Here is a 24,791-nt window from a genome sequence, read left to right as displayed (position 1 = left end):
GATTTCTTCCCATCTGTTTAGCCTTGTTTTTTTAATTTTTTTATTTCCTTGCCACTCCCTGCTCTCCATCTCAAACTCTGTATGGCACTAGTACCAATATTTGCACTTCAGGCTTCTTTGTGAAGTGCGGGCTAGATCAGAGGTATCAGCTAACTCAGAAACCAGTTAGAAATGCACGTTATTCAGGGCCTACTGAATTGGAGACCATGGGAGTAGGCTAAGCAAGCGATAAACAGACCTTCCAGGTGATCCCGATGTACCTTAAATTCAGGAACCATTGCTTTAATCCATTAAAAAAGATTATCTCCTTACCAAGCTCAGCCATTAACTATGTTTTCAATATCACTTTCATTTGTGTAACTCTTACTCCACATCATTAACCCTGATATCTATGTCAACCCTACTTCTTAAATTGTGTTGAACATCTTTCTTGGGTATCTGTTCTGTACTTCAGACTGTGTAGGCTCTAAATAAAACGCATTATTCATCTACTGAAACCTGTTTTATATACTGTGTTTCCTATTTACTCCTTCAAAAGATTCCTCCTTATCAGTTTTGAATGGTAGATAGTGCATTAGTTTCTCATTGGTTTCTGTTTTGTCTTGTTCTAGAGGAACAACAACAAAAAGATTCTTTGATAATTCTGACCAAAATAGCGTCAGGACTTTCCAAGCAATATAATTACTATGTTTTGTAGACCGTCTGTTAAAATGTATGTTTATCTTTCTCTCCCTTAATTTTTCACTCCTTCCCCTTCTCCTCCGCAGTCTCCTTTCTGTCTCTGAGTTTAAGAACTTGGAGATTGTTTACTTTTAATCTTGACCTCAGTTGCCCAAGTTCTACCATAAAGCTGGAGGGATCCTTGACCCTGGGGTCAGTAGAGTCATAACTTGTACTGGCACCAAAGGGGGAAGCCAAGCAACATTTCAGATATCATGGTGCGATTTCTGCAATAGGTTCTCAGTATTTTATTAAATGAATAAGTGAGTGAGTAGGCAAGTCTCAAAGACTGGGAAAATTGCCAAGGTCAAAAAGCATGGTGAGATTGTGACTAGAGATATAAGGAACCTCAAGGATTTTTGCAATAAAGTGAGAAATTTTAATATTCAAATATTTATTAAATGAATAAATGAAAGATTTTAGAGGAAAGAACCAATAGCCGTTGTCACAGATGGTTAGATATTTCTCCTTCTATGAGAGCTAAGGGATAAATTTAAACATTATTCCAGTATAAATTTTCAAGTTTAATTTTTAGGACTCATGTTTATTTATATGTGTGCTTCCCTGTGAGCATTCAGTTTGATATGCTTTTTTAATAATTTTCATGTTGATTCATGTAATGGTTATATTCTAATGGTTGGCCATATATTTTGGGCTATAACTTTTACTGTTATTATAGTTCTGCTTTTGTTGGATAGGAAAGACAATAATTTGTGTGTGTGTGCGTGTGTGTGTATAAAATCTATTAAACTGCAGCTTAAATTATCTCACATGAGGAATTTTTATACTTGAAAATCATGTCATATACCTATTCTTATAATTTGAGCTATTCTTATAAGGAATATATATTCTTAAGTTATAATTTAAAAAAACCTTTCTTTTTAACATGCACACAGGAAACCTCGACCTGTCTCCCAGTTGGTTGCCCAGCAGGTTACTCAGCAGTTTGTGCCCCCTACACAGTCAAAGAAAGAGAAAAAAGATAAAGTAGAAAAAGAAAAAAGTGAAAAGGAAACAACTAGCAAAAAGAACAGTCATAAGAAAACCAGGTAAATTTGAAGAGTGTTTTATGGCACTTGTGAAATAATAAAATGAACCATTTAATATTCTCTTTTAACATTGATATGAGATACAAAGTGGAAATAAAAGATTTCATATCCTTTATTATAAAATATCATGAAAGTGTTTTTCTGGGTTTGAGAGGTATATTAGAAATTAAACACAGGCCACCAATATAAGCTTAAATGTAAGGATGCTTTCTTTTCTTTCCTTCTTTCATTTTTTCTTTCTTTCTCTCTTTGCTTACTAGATACAGAGACATTTGTGTTTGAGCTGATTCTTTTTTGGTCATAAGGCCAGGAGTGGTATTCACAATACTGAACAGATATTTGCATGGGCTTTAACCCGTTAATATCTTCATGGGTACAGGCAGAACAGATAATCATGATGCCCTTATCAGTGCACATCTCTGGAGTAACAGCCTTGCATATAACTCAGCCTTAACGATTATCAACTTATTCTGTGATCCAACTATGTCATTGCCTTTCTAAAACATTTATTTTAGTAAAATTGATAAACTATCTGCAAAATTATGTTAAAGCTACAAAAGCACAATTAAGAGACCATTGCTTCCAGAGTATAGTTTGTCATGTTGAAGATTCATCAGTGATTGGTTTGATTAATGTTAATGATTTGAAACATTTAATTATATTTTTGTGGCTAGTTATACATGAATCTAGAGCTTTAAATATAGATGTATTCATTTTGTTATTTTTACCTAATTTATTGATTATACATTCAGAAAGTTGGTAGAGAGAAAAGCTAGTTTAAAATTTTATCATCTTTTGTATTTAGGCCAAGATTGAAAAATGTGGATCGGAGTAGTGCTCAGCATTTGGAAGTTACCGTTGGAGATCTGACAGTCATTATTACAGACTTTAAGGAGAAAACGAAGTCACCGCCTGCATCTAGTGCTGCTTCTGCAGATCAACACAGTCAGAGTGGCTCTAGCTCTGATAACACAGAGAGGGGAATGTCCAGGTCATCTTCACCCAGAGGAGAAGCCTCATCATTGAATGGAGAATCTCATTAAAGTTTATTTTCTCCAATTTCTTAGTCACTTCTGTCATAACATGCAAATACACAGATTATGCCAAGAAGTACCACATTTTCATGACAAACATTCATGCACAATCCATAATTTGCGTTTTACACAAAATAGAAATTTGTTAGAATTTGTTAGACTTTATTGCAGTCTATGCCTACCAAACATTTTCAGACTTGACATTTTGGTCTCCACAGTTCAAGGTGCCATGAAAATGTGGTTGAATTATTCATTATGCAGTGTTATTGGTAAGTCTATTTTCACTTTTAGTTTAGTGAATTCTAACACATAATTCTTGAATTCTCTACTATTGGCATGTAACGAATTTAAATTTTTATAACATAGTGCAAGCTGCCTAAATATGTATTATTTGAGAATTGTGAAACAAATAGTTATATGTATACAAGTCAAAGATCAACTTAATCAACTATTGCTGCAACAGGATTTTCTTAATGGTTATCCTCTTAAATACACCTGCTGGTACTTGGTGTGGTTAAATAGGAAAAATTGTTATTAAATAAAGAATTTGTATGAACCGTTGCCAATGTTTTTGACACATTTTACTAAATTATTGTTCCTGAATTATGTTTCTGGTTTTATCTTTGTTTTTGTTTTTGTTTATCTTTTAAAACATTCATTATTGTAATGTTTACTAGCAGAGTAGTAAACAATAAAACATTGATTATTTAGCTTTATAATTCAGGTTTAGTGCTCTTGTCATTGAACACTGGTATTTTTCTGTATAATATAAAACATTGAAGTTCAAGTAATTATAAGCATTTGGCAAAAAAAGAAAAGAAACCTGACATATTTTAAAGGCTGCAATTTTGGAAAAGCTTTAACTTAATAATAGTTTATCACTGTTGTCTTGCCCCAAACTTGTGCAGGGTCATAGAAATATGAATCTAATTAATACAGAAATGGGAACTGTTGCACAGAACTGGGAAATAACTAATCTTAAATCAGTTTAATTGGCCTCTTATAATGATTCTTATGAAAGTTATAGTGCCCTATTTTCAGACACAAACTGCCAGTTTATGCATTTATCAATATCCTGAAATAAAAAAAGTATTTACAGCCCCACTTACTATTATGTAAAATTACCAATAAAATATTTTTCTGACTACAGATTTTGCATTTTTGTTCACAATAATGTGTTTCATGTTGTATTTAAAAATCCAACCTAGAAACCACACAGTACTTCTTAAATTTTTCTAGGGTCTCCTGCTTCTTTTAGCCATTTGCTTAATATATAGCCACTTCTAGGAGACTTCTGAAATATAAATTAAAAACATAACCTGGATACAGAATATCACTTAAAAACACTATGATCACATTTGAAGAAGAGAAAAAACAAAACTGTAGACCCTGACAGTTGTGATATTTGGTGGTTTCTCGTGGTAATGTAATTTTCTGTTTAATTGCAGTACTTTTTCCAGGCACAATGGGACTGTCTTTTTTGTAAGATGCTAGTTGTGAAATACAGTTAATTGCATACAGTAAAAGTCTGTGATTAAAACATTTATATACCTCATTCTTTAGTGTTGTTAAATGGAAAATTAAAGTTTGTTTTTATTATAAGATACTTTCAATGGAACCCCAGCTAACTGGTTATGTTCTTTTAAAACATGAAAAATTTTTGCCATGTTTTATTGTTTTTCACGTTTCAAATGTTTTAAATTTTAGACATAGTAAAAATTACAAGTAATAATTGTAATAGGGAAAATCTTCTAATTTTTAAGTCAAAACTGTGCTTTGGAGGTACTAGGTCTTCTGATGATGATCAAATTCTTTCAGGATGTATTTTAAATGGATTGTGGGAGTGAAAAATCGGACAGAGATGGGATTTTACCTGAATGGAACATAGTCATCTTTTTATACGGGGGGTGGGCAGATAGAATAGCGTGGAAATTTAGAGTGCTAACTGGTGTCTGATGCTTAGAATCCCTGTTATAGAACCTAAGTGAGCTTGAGTAAATTACTCAAGGTCACATCCCATCTATTAAACAGGGATAATGGTAATCAAATCTAGCTGATCAGGTTGTTGGGAGGATTAAATGTCAATCCACATAAAATTCTTAGTAATTACGTGGCACGCAACACTGGCTGCTCAGTAAATGAGCCTTTACTATCTTTATAGGTAAAATCCCATTATGAAAATATTCTTTGTAACAAAAATCATTTCCACACCCTCTTTGATGACCAAAAGGGATTGCGTTCTGTAGGTTACACTGAATTTTCTACATCAGATGTTTGCTCTGATCCCAGACCAGCCTACTTCCTGTAATTAAAGAACCTGATGGTATGCACTATGAGACAGGACAAATGAACTGAGCTGGCTGGTTTGAAATTTTGTTTTCCTGTCATTAATCACAATTCACTTGCTTTCATTTCACCCTACCTCAAATATACTTCCAAACTAGGAAACAGGCCCAAATCGCATAAATACACTTAATGTTAAAATATGCAAATAGATTCAGAGCCTGGGCTTAGGGTACATTTATAGCTCTGTTTCATCAATTTACACTGTGGTTTTAGCAGTGGGTTCTTTTAACTAAATTTCATACAAAAAGAATTTGAATGTTTTTCAGAGTTTATTACCTTATTTTGATACAATTAAGAGCAAAGATATAATTTGAGGCATACCAGAATACATATTCTTAAAACTTTTTGTATTACACAGTAGAAATAGTTAACTTAAAGGTTTTATTTTTGTTAAATGCTTTCCTAAAATTATAGTGCTAGTAGACAAAGTGAAAACATTAAGAAAGGAAGAGACTCTCAGCTTTTCTAAGTTGATAGCACATTTATTACCTTTCTTTTAGACAAAAATCCTTATTGCCTAAAAAGAATGTAGTTTCTGCATGTTTATGCATTAATGCTAAATGGTCTAGAAGTTTTAGTTTCCACTGAGTCCCTTATTTTACTTATTTTCTTGATCTGCACATTACCGCTTTCTGGAATCTTTTAAAGACCTGATATAGGAACTGGACCATTGATAGGAATTTCTATACTATACTTTGAACATTAATTGAAAACAGAAAAGGGAGTGTATGAGGAAAAGGATAACCATAAAATAATATTTTGACTTATTGGCACTGCTGTCTCCGCCACCCTTCAACCACAGGCACCTTCAGTTGCCTGGAATAATGAACGTAGAAAAATTGAAGTGCAGAAAAGTCAGTGATCAGAATCAAGAGACACTGAAGGTTACCGAATACAGGATGTGACTAATCATTTTGTGAAAGCAGAAGGAAAAGAAAGCTCTCACTGGCTATTGAGGGTGATAGAAAATAAGCCCCAGTAATATCAAAGGCAAGGAGGGATAAGAATGGAGAAAAAAATGAGGGAAGGGATAGGAGAAAAAGCAAAGATAGCAGAAATTGGGAAATGGGGTATGGGAACACAATCTGGGTCATCATAGAGAAGAATCACTAGGAAGGCAGAGAAATTATAGTATGTCTGGCTCTGAGAAAGTTTAAAAAACGTGCTATAGTACATCCTCCTAATGACTCAATCATTAAAATTTTAGCTATGGTTGCTAGGGCAGCAATATGTGTAATAACTTCAGAACAATTTTCTTCAAAACCAGTTCATTTTGAGAAGCTGTCATAGGGAAGTTTTACCTTGAATTATAATGAACGCTACTTTCCTGAATGCAGATCCCTGCTCTCCCAGATAATTTGAATGTTTTTAATGTGGTGTTTGTATTTAGCCAGTGTAGATATTCCTGTCTTTATGGAATGGGTCAGTTCTGGAGCATATGAAATGCCACAGTAAGACTAGGTACTTCTATGGAAAAATCAAGTAAAGCTCTGAAAAGTTTCAGGGCTCTGGGACATGTTTCATGTTCTGAATCATTTTTTAGTGTGTGTGTGTGTGTGTTTTCTGTGTGTTTTCATCAGTAGGAATTGTAGACGTAGCTATTTTACTAATATAACACTTCCAATATTTTCCTGATCTAGGTTGTCTTTATATCAGTACTCAATTCAGTGAACATTTATTGAGTATATTTTGTGTGCTTGGCACTGAGCTAGGGGTTGGAGTCCACATGTTCAAGGGAGAGATCTGTAAATAAGTAATTACAATGCCATCACTGCAACAATAAAAACGTGTAAGATAACGGAAGTAGTAGGTAACAGGGTGCTTGCCACACCCTCCCCCTTTTTTTCTAGGAAACTCAGCTTGGCCTAAGTATCCACTGCCAAGTCCTCACTGAAAATGTTAGGATCTCATCTTAATAGTTGCAGCTGATAATGTTTGGTGTCAGTAGTAATTTTACTAGCTCTCATTTCATGACTTCTGCTTGAATTTTCAAAGTTTAGGACTTTAAGCCATGTGAGATTATAATTTACTAATTTTAAAAAATCAATAATCAGCTGAATGATGTCTGCTATTCCTTTTTGTGAAGATAATGAAGAAACATTACCCAGAATCCAAATGAGAAATTTTATTCAGACCTATTTCAGGAAAAGCTTTAAATCATGTGAGAAAATTTGCCTTTTTCTTACAGACAATGCAGATAATTTATTGATTGCCCTCCATTTCTGAGAGAAATCTCAAATAAAAATTAGGCTTACTTTTAATAATTATGTAGGACTTAATTGCCTGCCATGTCTGTATTCTTATTCTTGATCTATATTTTTTCTAGATTCTGATCTTAATGTTTTTCCTTGTGTTCTTATAAAGTTCCTCAAATCTCTTCTGTAAAGCTAAATAGTAATACTATGTAGTAATACTATTTTAGTATTATAAAGTATTAATAGTATTATAAAGTATTATCATACTTTAGTAATACTAACTTTATAAAAATAAGTTAGAAAATTTCTTCATTTCAATGTGTGAGGCTAAGCCCCAATGAGAACTTTTTGGGACAAGGTTCTAGTGAAATGGGTGCCTCCCTAACTAGAATTCCTGAGTGGCAAGTCTTGAGCTGATGTCTAGGTTTAGATCTGCTGGCCTACCTGGAAGTAGGTAGTTTGGATGAAAGCTACCATCTCATCTTTATATTTCCATGAACTCTTTTAAGATAATTCAGAAACTAAGCTGGGTACCAAGAATCATTAATTTAGAGTTTTTTATGTGTATTATTTTCACTATCCTCTTAATTTATAATAATAGCAACAATGAAATGAGCCTGTGTTTACTTTTAGAATCAGCAAAATTGAGGTTGGGATACTGTGAAAACCAGTTTGGGAGAAGACTCCTAAGGGACAAAATGGCAGTGAAAGCATTTTTATAAAAGGGAAAGTAGGCTGAGTTCTCAGAAGAGCAAAATGATCTTGGCCCAAGAGGTAGTTTCTTAATAAAAGAAGATAAAAATGCCAATGTTTCCAGTACAGGATAAGATAAATAAGGAACAGTTTGACTCAGAGGAAAAAATAATTTTTTTAACTTTATTAAAAATACAGAAAAGTAAAAAGAAATCAAACAGAACATGGGGTTGCCTAGTGATGTAATTTCTTTATAGAAAGGAATATGGGTAACAATAAGAATTCTGATTTTATTTTTCAACCAAGGACTGGACTTCTGAAGGTGATGGTATCAGAATTCTTAATTATTTTCAGCCTTCAGCTTCTGGGGACCTGGGTCAGGAAAAAGATCTGTTACTTTTGTAATAATGACCTCAATTGATGGCAGGTTTTAGAGAACTTGTGCATATGTGTTTTAATTCTAATTTTCCTCATAACTAAATTTCCCTACAAATCTAACTTTTACTTTACTGACAGTATTTTATTAAAAAAAAAAAGGATTAAAATCTATTATATTAATGGGAATGGAAGTTTCCTGAAGACTGAATGGGGGATAAGTACAGGGATGGTCCATAGGATATTCCTTATTTACCTCCCTACTCAACCCTCTCCATATTCTCCCTTCCTTGTGGATGGAAATGCCAGCTAAATTCAGGGATCATACAGAAGCTAAGGTGTCCCCATTCATTGGTCTTACACTGCCACTTTTTCAAATCACGTGGCCTATACTGAGTTTTTTTGAGAATGAAGAGAATCGCTTTTCTCTTTCATCCTCCCCTGACTCTACTTTCCCCCACGTTTACTGGTCTGAATGAATACCTAAACTGAAATACTTTTTGTTCAAACTGACAGCATTCTTTTCCAACCTCTTCCTCCAGTCCAACAAGGTTTCTAGGAGGTAGGCTGTGGGAAATGAAGAGATTTCACTAGAAGTCAACCAGAAGAGAGAATGATTTTCACTTTTAGTCTGAGTTTCTGGTTCTTTGTGCTCTTCAACTAATCGGACTTGTACTTCTCTGAGTGTAAATTTTGTTTTAATCCCAAGACCAGTCTAAGAGATTTTCACATAACATAGGTTTTTTCCTTTTTGCTTTTTAATTTGCATCACTCAGTTTAGCATTTATTTGTTCAGAGATAGCATGGTAAAATGGAAAAAATATGTGTTGGATCCTCAAAGATTTCCATTTGAATTATGGATCTTCATTATTAGTGATGGGGTTAACAAACTTCTGAGTTTCAGGTTCCTTGTTTTTTAAAAGAAAATAACATCAACTTCATATATGTGTTACAAGGATTGAGTCAGATTATGAATAGACCTTTATAAAGTGAAATTATATTAAAAAAAAGTTTTGAACTTTACTCTGAACAAAGAATTATCTTTTCCCCCAGAGGATTTCTTCTTCTTTTTTTTTAAAAAAGAAGTCTTAAAAGGTAAATGGGAGTGGGAAGGAAATGCTGAGCAGAACCCTAAATTTGTTATAGAGTGACTTAGAGAAGATTTATGAAAAAATAAAAACATTAACAGAATGTCTGTTATATATTCAAAATGTACTAGGAGCTATAAGAATAATCAAGATTAATCTTTTGAATATAAGATTCTCGAAATTTGGATTATCCTGAATCTGAGAGTTTTCTAGATCATGGAGGAAGTCTCTATCTCTATAATTTAAACAACAAATATTACTACTTTTAAATTTCTTTTTGTCCATCTAGACTAACCTTTTTGACAGAATGACAGGCAGATCAACATTGATTAAAAATTTGTATATAGCCAGCCTGTCATTAGAGGGTGGTCTGGAGATGAAAAAGTAGACTTAGGAGTCCATATGTACACACACAGTAAATGAAAGAAATACCTATTATGATATCAAAAATATTTAAATCATTTTCAAAAATTTAAAATTAATTTTAAGAATATAAAAATGTTCAGGGGCATCTGGCTGGCTCAGTCAGAAGAGCATCTGACTTTTAATCTTGGGGTCATGAGTTTGAGTCCCATGTTGGGTGCAGAAATTATTAAATCTATAAAACTTAGAAAAAAAAACCTACTAAAAAAGAATATAAAAATGTGGGAATCCTGGAAATGATCATAAGGGCATGCACATGGCTCCTTTTACTCCAAGATAACCAGTTAACACTGTGGGTAATACAAAAATCATTTCTAATTTTGGAATGCCTTATATACTTTTTCAACAATTTTCTTTTTAATTACAGGATTAAAAGGAACCTAAAGGGATGTGATATGGTCCAGAACCCTGATGTCAAGTAAATGAATGATTATTCTTCTGGATGTGCTCATCCCATAAATTGTTGCAGAATGAAAACTGCCATTCCAGTATTTTAACAACCTGTGGGGTATTAAATTATTCTTTATTTTTACTACATTTAGTTTCTTTGTTGAAATAGAGAACAATTGTGGTAGGCATCTCTTTAAACATCTTTGATCTAATGAGTACTAGCTCTTACTCCAGTTTCTTGGTACCATATCCTTTTTCTCTCTCAAAATCTATTTTCCATTCTTATAAATGCTTTTGCTGTCCATCTTTGTACCTCATTAAGTTTATCTTTATTTCTCTAAGAATTGTAAGGTGTAGTAGAAGGATTAATTTAATATTGTCATTTTTACTTGCCTGTCTTCCCTTTGAGGGCAGTACCCTCTAGCCCTTTGTCTGGCATGTAGAAAATAATCAATAAATGTTTATTGAATGAATAAGTGTATGTTTTCATTATACTTACACATCTTGATAGCATGCTAGTTTTCATTTTTTGTCTGGTAAGTCAAGAAATGTAATCCTTATAGAGGAAACTGAGGCTTAAATTTATTTAGTAACTTTCCCATGGTTACCGAGCCAGCGGTTTTTGGTGTAGGGGTTCCAAATGGAGAACTGCTAAATTACAAAGCATTTCCCCACTTTGTTTCTCATGGTCAGACTCTTCAAAGCTCCAAATGCAGGGCGCCTGGGTGGTTCAGTCATTTGGGTGTCTGCCTTCTGCTCAGATCATGATCTAGGGGTCCCAGGATCTAGCCCCGCATCAATCCTTGCTCAGCAAGGAGCCTGCTTCTCCCTCTCCTTCTGCAGCTCCTCCTGCTTGTGCTCTCTCTCGCCTCTAGCTCTCTCTTAAATAAACGAAATCTCAAAAAAAAAAAAAAAAAAAAGCTCCAAATGCAATTTGAATAGTTTCACGGCATGATTTTTCTTCGTGAAGATGGTGTGTGTGTGTGTGTGTGTGTTTAAAGCCTTCTTTCCCTCACTTTGTGGCACTGTAACTGCTTTCTGGTTCCAATCTTAATCTTTGTCTCAGCCTCCATAGTGGGGCCAGAACCTGCTCTCTAAAAGGCATATGTGATCATGTTACTTCCTAATTTAAAAGCCCTTCAATGGTCACCATTGTCTGCTAGATTAAGTTCAAACTCCTTGGTATACTAAACAAGGCACTCAAATATCTGTCCCCTTCAACTTCTAGTCTTATCACTTATCATACCCTCCCCTGCGTTCACGTAGCTGGTGGTATCAAACTTCTCACAGTTCCCCCAATACAAGAACCTGTTTCATTGATCCCTCAGCCTGCAATTCCTTCCCTTACCCTACCCAAGACTCTGGTGCCTCTTTTACTAAGAAGTGTCTCTTGACCATGACCTCAGTAGAACTGATCACTTCTTTTTGTGTTTGCCCACACCTTTACAGGCTTATATCCTAATGTCTGTATCATGGTATTGCACGTGTTACAAGTCCCACTTACTTACTTATTGTCCTTCATTTACTTATTTACGCTTATTGATAAGTCCCATTTATTTATGTACTTATTTACTGCCCACCCCATGCCCAACTAGGTGTCTTTATACCCCAAAGTACTCACATAGTTCTTGGCACTTGGTGGTGCTTTATAAATGTTCAATAAATGAATGGAGTGGAAATATGGCTGATGAAGAGGGAGAAGAAATGGAAAGCTAAAGAGAAAGCCCTTTAGGGAGACTATTACTGTTATGGACATGCAAATGATGTGTTGTAGAGAAGGTCAAAAAGATGGAATAGGGAGGACCTCAGCTGAACATGCCCTTAACATGCTCGTTGGGAGGCAAGATATGCATACTCAACAGCATTACGAGGTAATTAAATATCTGGATGAAAATGGCTCGTACAGTATTATAGAAACTTAGAGGCTGGGGAAGTCCCTGCTGAGGAGGATAGAACTGAAAAATGGCTTAATCAAATGCCTTCCAGGTGCAAGGTGTTTTTCGTGAGTTAAGCAACTTAATCTTTGCAACCACCCTATGATGAGGATATTACCTCCGTGTTAGAGATGAAGAAACCTGCTCAGGGAATTTAGGCTGCTCAACGTCACAAACTACCATGTGGAAGAACCATAATTTGAATTGGGTCAGCTGTCTCCAACGCCGCGTTCATTTCGCCACACCCCTCCTCTGCACTGCGGAGCCACTGGAGTTACCTGCCCCGAGTTCCTTTGGCGTTCCCCTCAGACCCCCCGCACGCCGATTCTCTCGCGCTCCCTGCGCCTGCGCCTCCAGCAGCTGCCCGCACTCCGGGGAGGGGCCCACGGCGGCGGAGGCGGTGTCAGGGCCCCGGGCGGGTAGTCGGCTAGCCTGCGAAGGTGGTTGGGCGGGGCGAGGAGAGGAGGGGAGGGAGGGAGGGAGGGAGGGGGTGAGGAGGAAGGAGGGGCGGGCTCAAGGCCGCCGCGGAGGAGGAACTTGTTGCGGCCGCGGCTGCGCTGTGCCGCTCCCTACGCTCCAGTTCGCCGGGCGGGCGCGGCACGGTGGTGGCGGCGGCGGCGGCAGCGGCTGACGCGCGGGGCAGGGGCGATGCGGCGCTACCTGCGCGTCGTGGTGCTGTGCCTGGCCTGCGGCTTCTGCTCGCTCCTCTACGCCTTCAGCCAGCTCGCCGTGTCCCTGGAGGAAGGAGCGGGCGGCGGTGGCGGGAAGCCGCAGGCCGCGGCGGCTTCCTGGCTCGCGGGCGGCGGACGCGGCGGCGCCAGAGGGGTGGGCAGCGCGGGCCCCGCAGCGCATCCCGGCCGGTCGGACAGGTACGCGCCGTTCCCTGTCAGGGGGCCGGGGCCGGGGCGAGTGGCGCGGCGGGCGTGGGGGCGCGGGGCTCGCCCTGGCCCGGGCGGCTCGCGGGTCTGTCCCGCGCCTCCCGCCGCCGGGCCCGCGCCTCCCGCTTCTTTGCCGCCGTCTCTGACCCCTTCTCTCATTTCCCTCCTTCCCCTCCGTGCGGGGGTGAGCCTAGTCCGAGAGCACCCCATGCTCTTTGTATTTGTCTTCTGACCCATTCCTTATGCGTTTTTTAAAGCGGATAGAAATTAATTTTCAACTTTTAATTGACAGTTGCTTTTTCTCTCCTTACAGAATTCATTGAAAGTAAAAGGTGCCCCACAAAAGCCTTCTTGCTGTCTGGCTAGTGGGAATTCCCTCTTGTTTCCATGGAGTTCGAGTTGAGATATTTAAACATCAGGCTGGCGCCCTAGTTCAATTCCCCCCCCCCTCTCCTGAATGGGGCGTCTAATTTTTGTGTGTTAACGCTTGAATTTTCAGTATCAGTCTGTTAGCTAAATCTAGACAGAGCTTTTATGCGTATTTTGAATTTTTCTTTAGGAAGCATCGGTCTGTTGTGAAACTTACAGCAAATTAAGAAAAATGAGCGATACTTAACATGCTCACGTGTTTTGTGGGATGGGATATCTTTCTTTAAAAATCGGCGTTTGAAAAGCAACATAATGACTTACGTGTATTTACACAAATCACTGCCAGAGTTGGAATCTACTGAGATTTTAAAAAGAATGCGGCGCATTATGAACGCTTAACAAAATCAGAGCGTTTCCACTTCCTTGAAAAATCGGCTCCTTTATCTGTGGGCACCTGTCTGGAAACGACTGGGAGTGCTCCCTTAGTAAGAGGCAGTCTGCTTTGGTGTCAGAAACTATGGGGTTGGTAAGAGGAGGGAGGGCAGGTCAGCTGCAGGCTCTTTAACATTCTTCTGAGAGTTGATGGTCGTTTTCAAAATGAAAGGGGCAGGACGTTTGGGCATAGGAGCAGCTTGGGAAAGCTGGACTGTCATGTTTTTACCCCAGGATTTGATTACAGTCAGGCAAATCCCTGACTCTATTCATAAAAGCAGAACTACTTCCAGTCAGGTTTGTCAACTCTTCTAAGTTATCAGCCCTGGGAGAGGCGGTGACTGAAGACCTGAATGAGCTCCTGAGTAATGAGGCTCGCGAAAAGCTGTTCATGGTCTTTTATGTGATTGTGAAGCATTTAAAGTTATGGAAAAGAAAATTGTTTTTGTAGTGAGTAGAATTGTAAGGAAGCAACATTTTAAAACGTTGGATGAAATTGGACTATGATTATCATTAGATTTCAATTTGGTAGAGTGACTTTCATTTTTAGTGCTTTGTCTCAGATACTTATACTTTATATTGTGACAGATTTTTGTAAATTGTATTTGTTTGGCTAGCCGATTTGAACAAAATTACTTTATTTGAACTTCAGAATAAGCACCTCAGTATTTTTTTTTAAGATTTTTTTCAAAGTAATCTCTATGTCCAGCGTGGGGCTGGAACGCATCACCCCAAAATCAAGAGTCGTGTGTCTACTGACTGAGCCAGCCAGGTGCCCCAGCACTTCATTTTAATAAATGTTTTATAGAGCTATTACTGAAATTTTAAGTTTGATGTGTCCAAGTCAACTAAAAAGCCGTATATTTACAGGTCCTTTGAGCAGCGTTAAGTTCTCATTTTAAATGAGGCATAACTCTAACTTAAAACTAAAAGTGTTTTAGTCTTTTGGTAAAAATGTGGTAAAGTGCATTTCACCACATGTGCTTGTATAACAACTTTGGGCGAAGAAACAGCATGAAAAAATGTGATTGTTATATTTTTACTCTACAATTTGATTAAGGTCAGGAGAATTCTTAACACATCAGGAGTCTTAATTTTAGATACTACTTATAACATTTTTTAAGATTTCTCATAGAAATTTCTCAACTTTTTTGGCTACCGCAGGATGTGGAGTAGATACCTATCTTTAACGTCTCTTCCTTTGTATAAATCATTTGACCAGGATCCAGAAGACATCAGTAATTGGACCAGGATTGTATCCTTTGATTCTTTAGGGCTCTTCTGTAAAGTTTCTGTGATGAGTCTAGTTTACATAGTGTTACATCCGTGAAAAATGGGGTATGAGGCAAGCAACATCTTCCTTTTTTTGGTAGGACTTGATTTTCGTTGCATTCTTACCTTTTTTGAAGCAGCCTTACCTGAAAAACTTTATTATTTCTCTCATTCATTTAAAATATGGAATCTAGGTTATACCCAGTATGTTTTATTGGTCAAATCTTATCGAAATTGTTTGTTGCATGGAATTCCATGACAATAAATTACTTGGAAAGGTCGTTCCAAGTTCTCAAAGTAAAATTTCTAAAATGATAGGAACAGTTTTTCAGTGAAATCTATTAATTGGTGTATCCTGTTTGAATCCATTATATTTTGATAATTAGAAAATGTGCAGGTCATAGAGTAGACAAACCTGTTCTCTTCCTGTCTCTGCTGTGAAACCTTGACCACCTCTACTTCAGTTTTCTTACCTATAAAATGTAGGTAATACTTAGTCAGTTTGTAAATAGAATCCTTAGTTGTCAGTGATTAAATCCGATACAACTGATTTAAGCAAAACATATTTATAGGTTTATATGCATTGCTGGCAGGAATAAAATTGAAAGGAAAATTCCCCTGGCAGCTCCAGGGACTGTAAGGACTAGGACTCTCTTATTCTCTTCCACTGTAGACAGGCTTTGTTCATGGGCTCTTTGCAGTGTTTGTTCTTTAATCTCAAATAAAAATTTCTAGGAAAAGGTTCTCATTGGACTTGTTTGCATCACATGTCCACCCATGAACTAGTTAGTGTTGTCAAGAACGGTGACCTCTGATTCTCTGGCTCTGTGTCACTTGCACATCCTTGTGGTAGACAGGATAACATGATTGGTGTTGGAGATGAGTGGTGTCTTAAAGAGGGGAATGCTGGCTAGGCAATGGTCCTTCCACATAGAGAAACTCTCTTAAGCTGTTCGACATGGACAGACTGTTAAGTTATTCAGTATAAATATAGGACTTCTGTAGAAGGAGTTAGACTGTTTTGTGACTTTACTCAGAATGATTAAATTCTAACATTTCACTGATGAATCTTGATGGTGATTATCAGGATTTCGTCCTATTATAGCTGTATGGTGGTGTGAAGTGGGGAATCAAGAAATTACTAAGCATTTCAGTGATAACCATTTCTGGACGCATCATGCTGTTTGTGTGTCAAGTCACCTCACTGGTGAGGCCATTGAATTCTCATTTCTCCTGGACCTTGTGAACACTAGTAGGATGTACTGAACATCTTTAGGGCTTTGGAGACAGACTTCAGCTTTACCATATGTTTGGCTGTGTGAACCTTGAATACATTTCCTCATAAGTTAGATTAGCGGTAGGAGTATGATATGGGGTTATGTGTGAGAACTGAAATGAAGTATTTTGAATGGATGACTGAAAATGGTGTCTAGCACAGTAACACTGTAGTTAATGTGGTGGTGGTTTCAATCATTTATATAAAAAATTAAGATTTACTTATTTAGGATACCTGGGTGGCTCAGTCAGTTAAGCATCTGCCTTTGGCTCAGGTCATGATCCCAGGGTCCTCGCTTAGCAGGCAGTCTGGGGAGTCTGATGAAGGATTCTCTTCCTCCCTCTGTCCCTCCCCCGGCTTGTGCTCTCTTTCTCTCTCTCAAATAAATTTTTAAAAAATCTTAAAAAATGATTTATTTATTTATTTGAGCGAGAGAAAAAGAGAGTGAGTGTGCAAGTGGGGGAAGGGGCAGAGGGAATATCCAAGCAGACTCCCTGCTGAGTGCAGCTCCAGGGACGCAGGGCTCCATCTCACTGAGATCAGGACGCATGCTGAATCCCAGAGTCTGGTGCTTAACCAGCTGAGCCACCCGGGGTCCCCTCAGTCATTTAAATTTGAATTAAAAAAATTTTTTTTCCCTCAATTTCTGACCTCTGGGAAAAATCCTGTCCTTAGGCCCCAGTTCAAACCTGCTTAAACCAGGTGCCTGTTAGTGGGGTCTGGGAATCTATATTTTAGATATGTGCCCCAGGTTATTGTTATAGAACCACAGATTGAGAATCACTAATGTAGCTGAGAAAGATTTCACCACTGTTTTCACACTGCTGTTTTTAGTGGAGAAATTTCTTTCGCTCTTCCCTGAAGTCATTTTTGAAGAGAGAAGAATAGTGAAACAAATTACTTACTAAAGCTACCTTCATTTCTGCTTTGTTCATGCAGAGCCATCTTACGTAAAACCAATACCCTACACTTGTATTTTAGTTCATTGAGGATCATACTTCACATGGTTGTAGAGTGCTTAGCACAAATCTGACTAGTAATTACTTAATTAAAATTATTTTGTTCTATGTTGTTGGAGGGGAAACTGATTAGGCTAATAAAAAAGGCATGTGTACTTTTGATTTAGACATCCTCTTTTAACACATTAAAGTTATTATCTGTGCCATACCTGCTGAAAATACTTGCCCCCCTCATGTTAACTTACCTGTGTGTTTACCATATGAAGTTTAAAATGTTTATGTATTCAGATTGGCAGTTTTTTCCTTTGCCATTTTTATCTTTGTCATGCATAGGAAAACTTTCTACCAGAGGGTTTTTCCCCCCCTACTTTTTTTTTTAACATTTAAATCTTTAATACAGGTGTTTTTTTTTTTTTTCTTTTTCCTGGAGGAGGGAGTTGGGTACTATATGTGATGCTTAGTTTTGAAATAGATAAACAATTGTTCATTGCCTTTTGTATATAAGCAGTCCTTTTTGCCCTAAGTATTCATTAAATTAGAGATTTAAGAAAAAGAAGTGAAAACCTGACAGAGCTAGAAATTAAGTTGTCTGGAGACAATTTTTAGTTGAAAATAAGTGACCCAGGTACTGATCTTCAAATAATGCTGATTTGTCAGTATCATGGAAATGGTCTTCCTTTAATGTGGTTGAGAGCGTCTCTGTTTTTCTTGCCGCAGTCACCGTGTAGGTATCTGTGCCTTGAGGTTGCACTGGTGGCTCGCAGCACTTCATTCAGACTTCCACATTCTTTTGCTGGATGTGCCTAAACTTATCCCTGACTGTAAGTTGTGTATGGTTTTCACTAAAGCCTCATGACTATGGTAGATGTTTTGAACTGACAAGTACATTTTCCAGGCTAATTTAAAAGTACAAAATACCTTCTGTTACCAGATTTAAGTAAACTTCAACTTTAAGAACTGTTATTTTCAAGAGTTTATATAGTTAAATGCTCTGCTTAATCCTGAGCATGTGAAATATCTCAATTCTTCAAGTACTGGAATTTTTGGGAATTTTTTGATAATTTTTTTAACTTTTAAAATAAATATAAATTCACAGGAAGTTTCAGAGATACCCTTGTATCACTCACCATTTCCTCCAATAGTAGGATTTTATATGAGCAAAGTACAATACTACTACAATTAGAATATATATAGCAATTTAGTACAGTATTATAACCCCAGAAATTGACATTTTTCCGAGGACTGTATTCAGATATCACCAGTTTTACATGCGTTCGTATGTGTATGTGTAGTTTCATGCAGTTTTATTACATATGTAAATTCATGCAACCACCCCCACAAACACAGCTGTTATCACCACAACATCCCTTGTGCTACCCCTTGATCACTTTGTAGACAAGCCACCTAGAACTAGAAGCATTATGCCATATGAAATTTGAGGATGAGTCATAGTAAAGTTTTATTTCAATTTATTCCACAGTGAAGAAGATTTGCATTTATGGACTTCATTGATTTTGGGTGTCACTGTTTACTGAAGAGACCCACTAAGCTCAACTTCGAGTTTTGCCCCATTAAATTATTTGATAGAATTACCTCTTTGAATGTAGTACTATATTTCTGATATTCCATTTTCAGTAGTTTTTTTTTTTTTTTTTTCGTTTTAAAGATTTTATTTATTTGAGAGAGAGAGGGAGCACAGGGTGGGGTAGGAGGAGGGAGGGGCAGGGGGAGAGGGAGAAGCAGACTCCCAGCTGAGTAGGGAGGCTGAGCAGGGAGCCTGATGCGGGGCTCCATCCCAGGACTTGGCTGTCATGGCCTGAACTGAAGGCAGACGCTTAACCAACTGAGCCACACCGTAGCCCCTCCAACAGTTTTAATGAATAAAAACAAAAGCAACTTGGATAATGCCCAGAACTTGGATAACTACCTTTACTTTCCCAATATTTTTTAACTTTATTTTTTTCTGGCCTGAAAGTACAGTTGCTATCTGTCTCCAGATTAGTTGTTTTTTTTCTAATCTTTGCTTGTAATAACAGTTACTGGTACGTAATGAGTTTCCACTCTCAATCTTCAAAACCATTTTTTAAATAAGAGAATGTAAGTTTGGGAAATAAACATTAAATTATGCTACCTCTTGCCAGCAGCACATCAGTATTTTATGATTTTTTTTAATAGTGGTATGTGTACTCACTAGTGCACATGTTTTATATTTCCATTAAAGAAAGACATAAAGAAAAACATCCCTTCTAAAAAAAAACTTGTGTTTTGACATTGAGTTATGGTTATGAAACTTACCTAAAACTTTTTTTTTCCCCTGCAGTTTCGTCTGCATTAATAACTTTATAGTTTCTAGCATTCCACTTGTAGGTATATATGCAAGAGAATTGAAAACATATATTTGGAGAAAAATTGTAAATGAATGTTCATAGCAGCATTATTTATAATAGCCAAAAGGTGGAAAACAACCCACATGCCTATCAACTGATGAATGACTAAACAAAATGTGGTATATCCATCCATTATTTGGGCATAAAGAGAAATGAAGTGTACTGGTAAGGAATGAAGTGTACCGAAGTATACTAGAGTAGATGAACCTTGAAAATATATTCCAGGGTTCAGCCTGAAGGGAGTCAGACTCAAGAGACCACATATTGTATGATTTCACTTATGTGAAGTATTTGTAACAGGCAAATCTAGAGACAGAAGATAGATTTGTGGGGCACCTGGGTGACTCAGTTGGTTAAACGACTGCCTTCAGATCAGGTCATGATCCCAGAGTCCCAGGATCCAGTCCCACATCCCGCTCCCTGCTCAGCGGGGAGTCTGCTTCTCCCTCTGACTCTCTCTCCTGTTTGTGCTTTCTCTCCCTCTCAAATAAATAAAATCTTAAAAAAAAAAAAAGATGTTCTCTCACCAAAAAAAAAAAAAAAGAAGAAGAAGAAGATAGGATCGCCTGGGAAGCGCAGTCGTTAAGCGTCTGCCTTTGGCTCAGGGTGTGATCCCGTCGTTTCGGGATTGAGTCCCACATCGGGCTCCTCTGCTAGGAGCCTGCTTCTTCCTCTCCCACTCCCCTGCTGTGTTCCCTCTCTCGCTGGCTGTCTCTCTGTCACATTAATAAATAAAATCTTTAAAAAAAAAACAAAAAAGAAGATAGATTTGTGTTTGCCTAGGTGTGGGAGATTGAAGAGTGCAAGTTGAGGCAGAAAACTGTATTACTATATAATTTCAATGGATAATTTTTATGGAAGAATTTAATTAGGGAGTCATTTTCTTGAGGCTTCATTTTCCATTTCCATTTTCTACTGCTGTAAGGTTTGATAGCAGGAGATGGAATAACCAGATTAGTTATGCCCTTCTTGGAACAAAGGTGCACTGTAGGTGTTGAGTATAAATAAATTGTGGATTTGTTGAAAGAAAGCTGTGATAACCTCTGTATCTAAAAGATGGAGATCTCTGTATGAGCAGATTTGTTGTGATGCTTAATTGAATGTGAAAGCTCTTGAATCTGAAAAGGACTCTGTGTTAGCTGTTACCACCACCACTGAGCCTATCTCTCGTATGGAAATGCAAGACTTAAAAAATACATAACCATGCCTGGTAGGGGATAAAGACTTCCGATTGAGTCCTGGATTTTACTGGTCTGCATACATTTTTTTTTCTCTGCTTTATCAACCATTTAAATTAAGATATACTGGGCTTGGGGGCGCCTAGGGTGGAACAGTTCGTTAAGCGACTGCCTTCGGCTCGGGGTGTGATCCCAGGGTTCTGGAATTAAGCCCCTGCTCGGCAGGGAGCCTGCTTCTCCCTCTCCCTCTGCCTGCCTCTCCCCCTGCTTGTGCTCTCTCTCTGTCAGATAAATAAATAAAATCTTAAGAAAAAAAAAAAAAAAGATATACTGGGCTTGAAAATGGTGTCCAGGGGCGCCTGGGTGGCTGGCACAGCGGTTAAGCGTCTGCCTTCGGCTCAGGGCGTGATCCTGGTGTTATGGGATCGAGCCCCACATCAGGCTCCTCCACTATGAGCCTGCTTCTTCCTCTCCCACTCCCCCTGCTTGTGTTCCCTCTCTCGCTGGCTGTCTCTATCTCTGTCGAATAAATAAATAAAATCTCAAAAAAAAAAAAAAAAAAAGAAAATGGTGTCCATGTGAAGGTACACCAAATTATAATACAACTTTTTCTATTGATTTTAAAATTCTGACTTTGCAGGTTTTTAAGATTTCTTTTTTTTTTTTTTTTTTTTTATTCGACAGAGAGAGACAGCCAGCGAGAGAGGGAACACAAGCAGGGGGAGTGGGAGAGGAAGAAGCAGGCTCATAGCGGAAGAGCCTGATGTGGGGCTCGATCCCGTAATGCCAGGATCACGCAACGCCGGGATCACGCCCTGAGCCGAAGGCAGATGCTTAACCGCTTTGCCACCCAGGCGCCCCTGACTTTGCAGGTTTTTATGCAGTAGTATACAGAATTATTTAGGCAGCATCTTATTTATTTATTTTTTAAAGATTTTGTTTATTTGAGAGACAGAGTGAGCACAAGCACAAGCAGGGGGAGAGGCAGAGGGAGAAGCACCCTCCACTGATCAGGGAGCCTGATGCAGGGCTTGATCCTAGGCCCCTGGGATCATGACCTGAGCTGTAGGCAGACGCTGAACTGACTGAGCCACCCAGGGTCCTTAGGCAGCATTTAAAAAACCGTCTGTGTCCCACCCTGTTCTCAGATTCTTATTTAATAGTTCTTGTATGGGGCTCTCTGGGTGATTTTGCTCTGTAGCCTGGGTTTGAGATCCTCTGCCCAGGACTGTTGGCATTTGTGAAAGATATGATTAGAAATCTTTTTTTTTTTTTTTTAAGATTTTATTTATTTGAGAGAGAGAGAGAGCAAGAGTGAGAGCACAAGCAGAAGGAGTAGTGGAGGGAGAGGGAGAAGTAGACTCCCCGCTGAGCAGGGAGCCCCATGTGGGGCTTGATCCCAGGACTCCGGGATCATGACCTGAGCCAAAGGCAGATGTTTAACCAACTGAGCCACCCAGGTGCCCCCAGAAGTCTTTGCAAGTATGAAATTTCATAGACCTTTTGCTGTAAGAACAGTAACATAATTGAATTTATAGCAAGAAAAAGCGAGGGGACGTGAGGTGACCTGGTTTAGTGACTCACCCTGATTTCATACATACTTGCTTTAGTATCCAGGCCTCACTGCAGTGAATTTCAAACTAAACTATTGTTTTGAAAAGTACTAACAATGAAAAACGTACTTTTTGTAAGGTGAGGTGTTATGGCTGTTGTTATGAGCTCTGACCTGCAATCTAAGAGGAAAGACTACACTTAATCTTCCATTTTAGCTTGTGTAATATAGCAGAATGAAGAAGCGAAGATAATGTACATAATGAAACTGAGCCATGGATATCAGCGTGTTTTCTTATCTTTTCACCATACAACTAGCTTGGATTGAAGATTGATTTAAAAGCCTTCAAAGACCCTCTCTTCCTTTTCTGTCAGCATTTGTGGCATTTTAATTTTGCTCTAGGATAAGCAAATATTTTGTTTGGCTGAAATGGATTTTATTTTAGGGGGATATGTGTAGTACACAAAGGAAAATTTCAGAAGTATTCCCATATTTTCTGTGTCATCTGAGGAGGGAATTTTAATATGTTTGGAGAGTTCCTGACTAGGAAATGGTTTTTCAGTCTGTACTATATTCTACCTAGCGGTTTTAAAGTTCTATTTAAAATAATGGTACCTTGAATAAGGGAGAAATTTCCAAAACTCCTCAAGTTACCTTAGCCAGATTGAATTCGCAGAATTGGATTTGCAGTTTTGTTGCTATAAAATAGAACAGTAAGTTATTATGTTATTAAGTAAATTCCTTGTTAGTTTTAAACCGAAATACTCACATAGGACTCTTTATTTCTGTCTTACTCTGTTAGGTGTAAAGATTTCTCTCTGTGTTACTGGAATCCCTATTGGATGCTGCCCTCTGATGTTTGTGGAATGAACTGCTTTTGGGAAGCGGCTTTTAGGTAGGCACCTAAATTCAATTGGTAGATCAGTGTAGGTAAGATTAGATAGTACATAGTAAATTTTTGACTGTAATAGGACACAAAAATGTTTCTTTTCGTGTAATTTAATATTGTCTTAGAAGCAAATGAATCATTTTCTGATTGGGTTTTCTGTTTATCCTATTTTATAGTTGTTATAACTAATTTTTAGTATATACTGTGTATAAAATGCTCTAACTTGTTTTTAGGTGTTATTAAGGTAAACTATTGTTCTTAGGAGCAATTATGATATAATTTTAGGTAACTGGGTGATAAAGTATTAAACAGGTGATAAAGATAGACTTCCCTTGACATTTACAAACATATATGGCATTTAAAGCTGCTGAAAAAAACATTTTGTAGGTTAATGGGGACAATTGGGGCAGGATTATGTTGATTATTATCAGAGAAATTGAATATTGAGGAATGAGAAGATAAAAATAAGTGTTTAAGTGTTTAATGAAGGAGCTAGTATTGACATGACATTGTTTATTGAGCTTGTGTGTTGCTCAGTAGTTGGGCTTTGTGCATGGCTCTGGATAATGAAGGCCTTGGATTCTGCTCTTACCTTCAGTGAAAGAAGTGTTGATAGGAATGGGCTATCAGACCGTCTCCGTGACATAGTGGTAGGGGATACTGAGGCAGTAGCCTGAAATCCCTTCCTAAGAGTAAAATTTCTTTGAGAGCCACCTATTTTTACTGTCTTTATGATTAATTTAAATTTTAATTCTACTTATTCTATTTGCTGGGCAAAGGGCCACGTGCTTAGAACCCGACTCTGAGTCTAGTTAATGTGGCTCCATCCTTCTGGGGCTTGTAAACCTGAGATAAAGAGAGAGGGTGACAAGTTATAGCTGTGATGATGGGAAAAACAAGCGAGTCATCTTAAGGTGGGATCATCTTAAGGCATCAGGAAAGGCTTCCTGGTGGGAGTGACTGCATGAAGAACATGGAAATTAGGCTCAAGAACAGGAGGTAAAGCATTTTAGGTGGGAAGAACTACATTCTTTATATATATTAGTAGTATATATTTTTATGTTCTTGTATTCATGATACATTATACATTCCATGAACAACTGGGAAGGAATAACTGAAATCCATTATTATATCTAATTGCTATGGAAAAAATTGGGTGATTGAAATTTTAATATGAGCTAGTTAAATCAGATTATTCAAACTTCTAAAAAATAAGTTTTTGAGGATAATGTTATCCTTCAGCTTGTTCTTAAATTTGGACAATTGGAGCTCTGTATTTTTCATTCTTATGAAAGTTTGCTAATGAATAGAGTATTAACAGCCACCACTTTGCTATTTCCAGCCTTGTGACA

The 24,791-nt window shown here is 37.6% G+C and overlaps 2 protein-coding genes across 10 annotated transcripts in view; both read left to right on the top strand.

The window, feature by feature from the left end:
* Nucleotides 1-3,952, top strand: part of YAF2 (YY1 associated factor 2) — a 74,245-nt gene extending 70,293 nt beyond the window's left edge. For 4 of the 8 annotated variants that reach the window (XM_087855778.1, XM_045801259.2, XM_045801260.2 and 1 more), the window contains 2 exons: nt 1,617-1,769; nt 2,575-3,952. In XM_087855778.1, coding sequence (XP_087711904.1) covers nt 1,617-1,769; nt 2,575-2,812 — 391 coding nt within the window. In that variant the 3' untranslated portion in view covers nt 2,813-3,952. Of the gene's footprint in view, nt 1-1,616; nt 1,770-2,574 lie in introns of those variants that run through there. The other 4 variants (XR_006780273.2, XR_015721668.1, XR_006780268.2 and 1 more) reach the window with 1 other exon arrangement.
* Nucleotides 3,953-12,817: 8,865 nt separating this feature from the next.
* The window catches only part of GXYLT1 (glucoside xylosyltransferase 1), a 55,895-nt gene continuing 43,921 nt past the window's right edge, over nt 12,818-24,791 (top strand). Inside the window, exons 1-2 of one of the 2 annotated variants that reach the window (XM_045801263.2) lie at nt 12,818-13,116; nt 23,353-23,445. In XM_045801263.2, coding sequence (XP_045657219.1) covers nt 12,896-13,116; nt 23,353-23,445 — 314 coding nt within the window. In that variant the 5' untranslated portion in view covers nt 12,818-12,895. The remainder of the gene's footprint in view (nt 13,117-23,352; nt 23,446-24,791) is intronic. The other variant, XM_045801264.2, reaches the window with a different exon arrangement.

Source organism: Ursus americanus, chromosome 25 (genome assembly GCF_024610735.1).
Source record: "Ursus americanus isolate L20-20 chromosome 25, mUrsAme1.1.p, whole genome shotgun sequence".
Taxonomy (NCBI): Eukaryota; Metazoa; Chordata; class Mammalia; order Carnivora; family Ursidae; genus Ursus; species Ursus americanus.
Note: the sequence above shows the minus strand (reverse complement) of the source record. Positions and strands in the feature narration are given on the sequence as shown.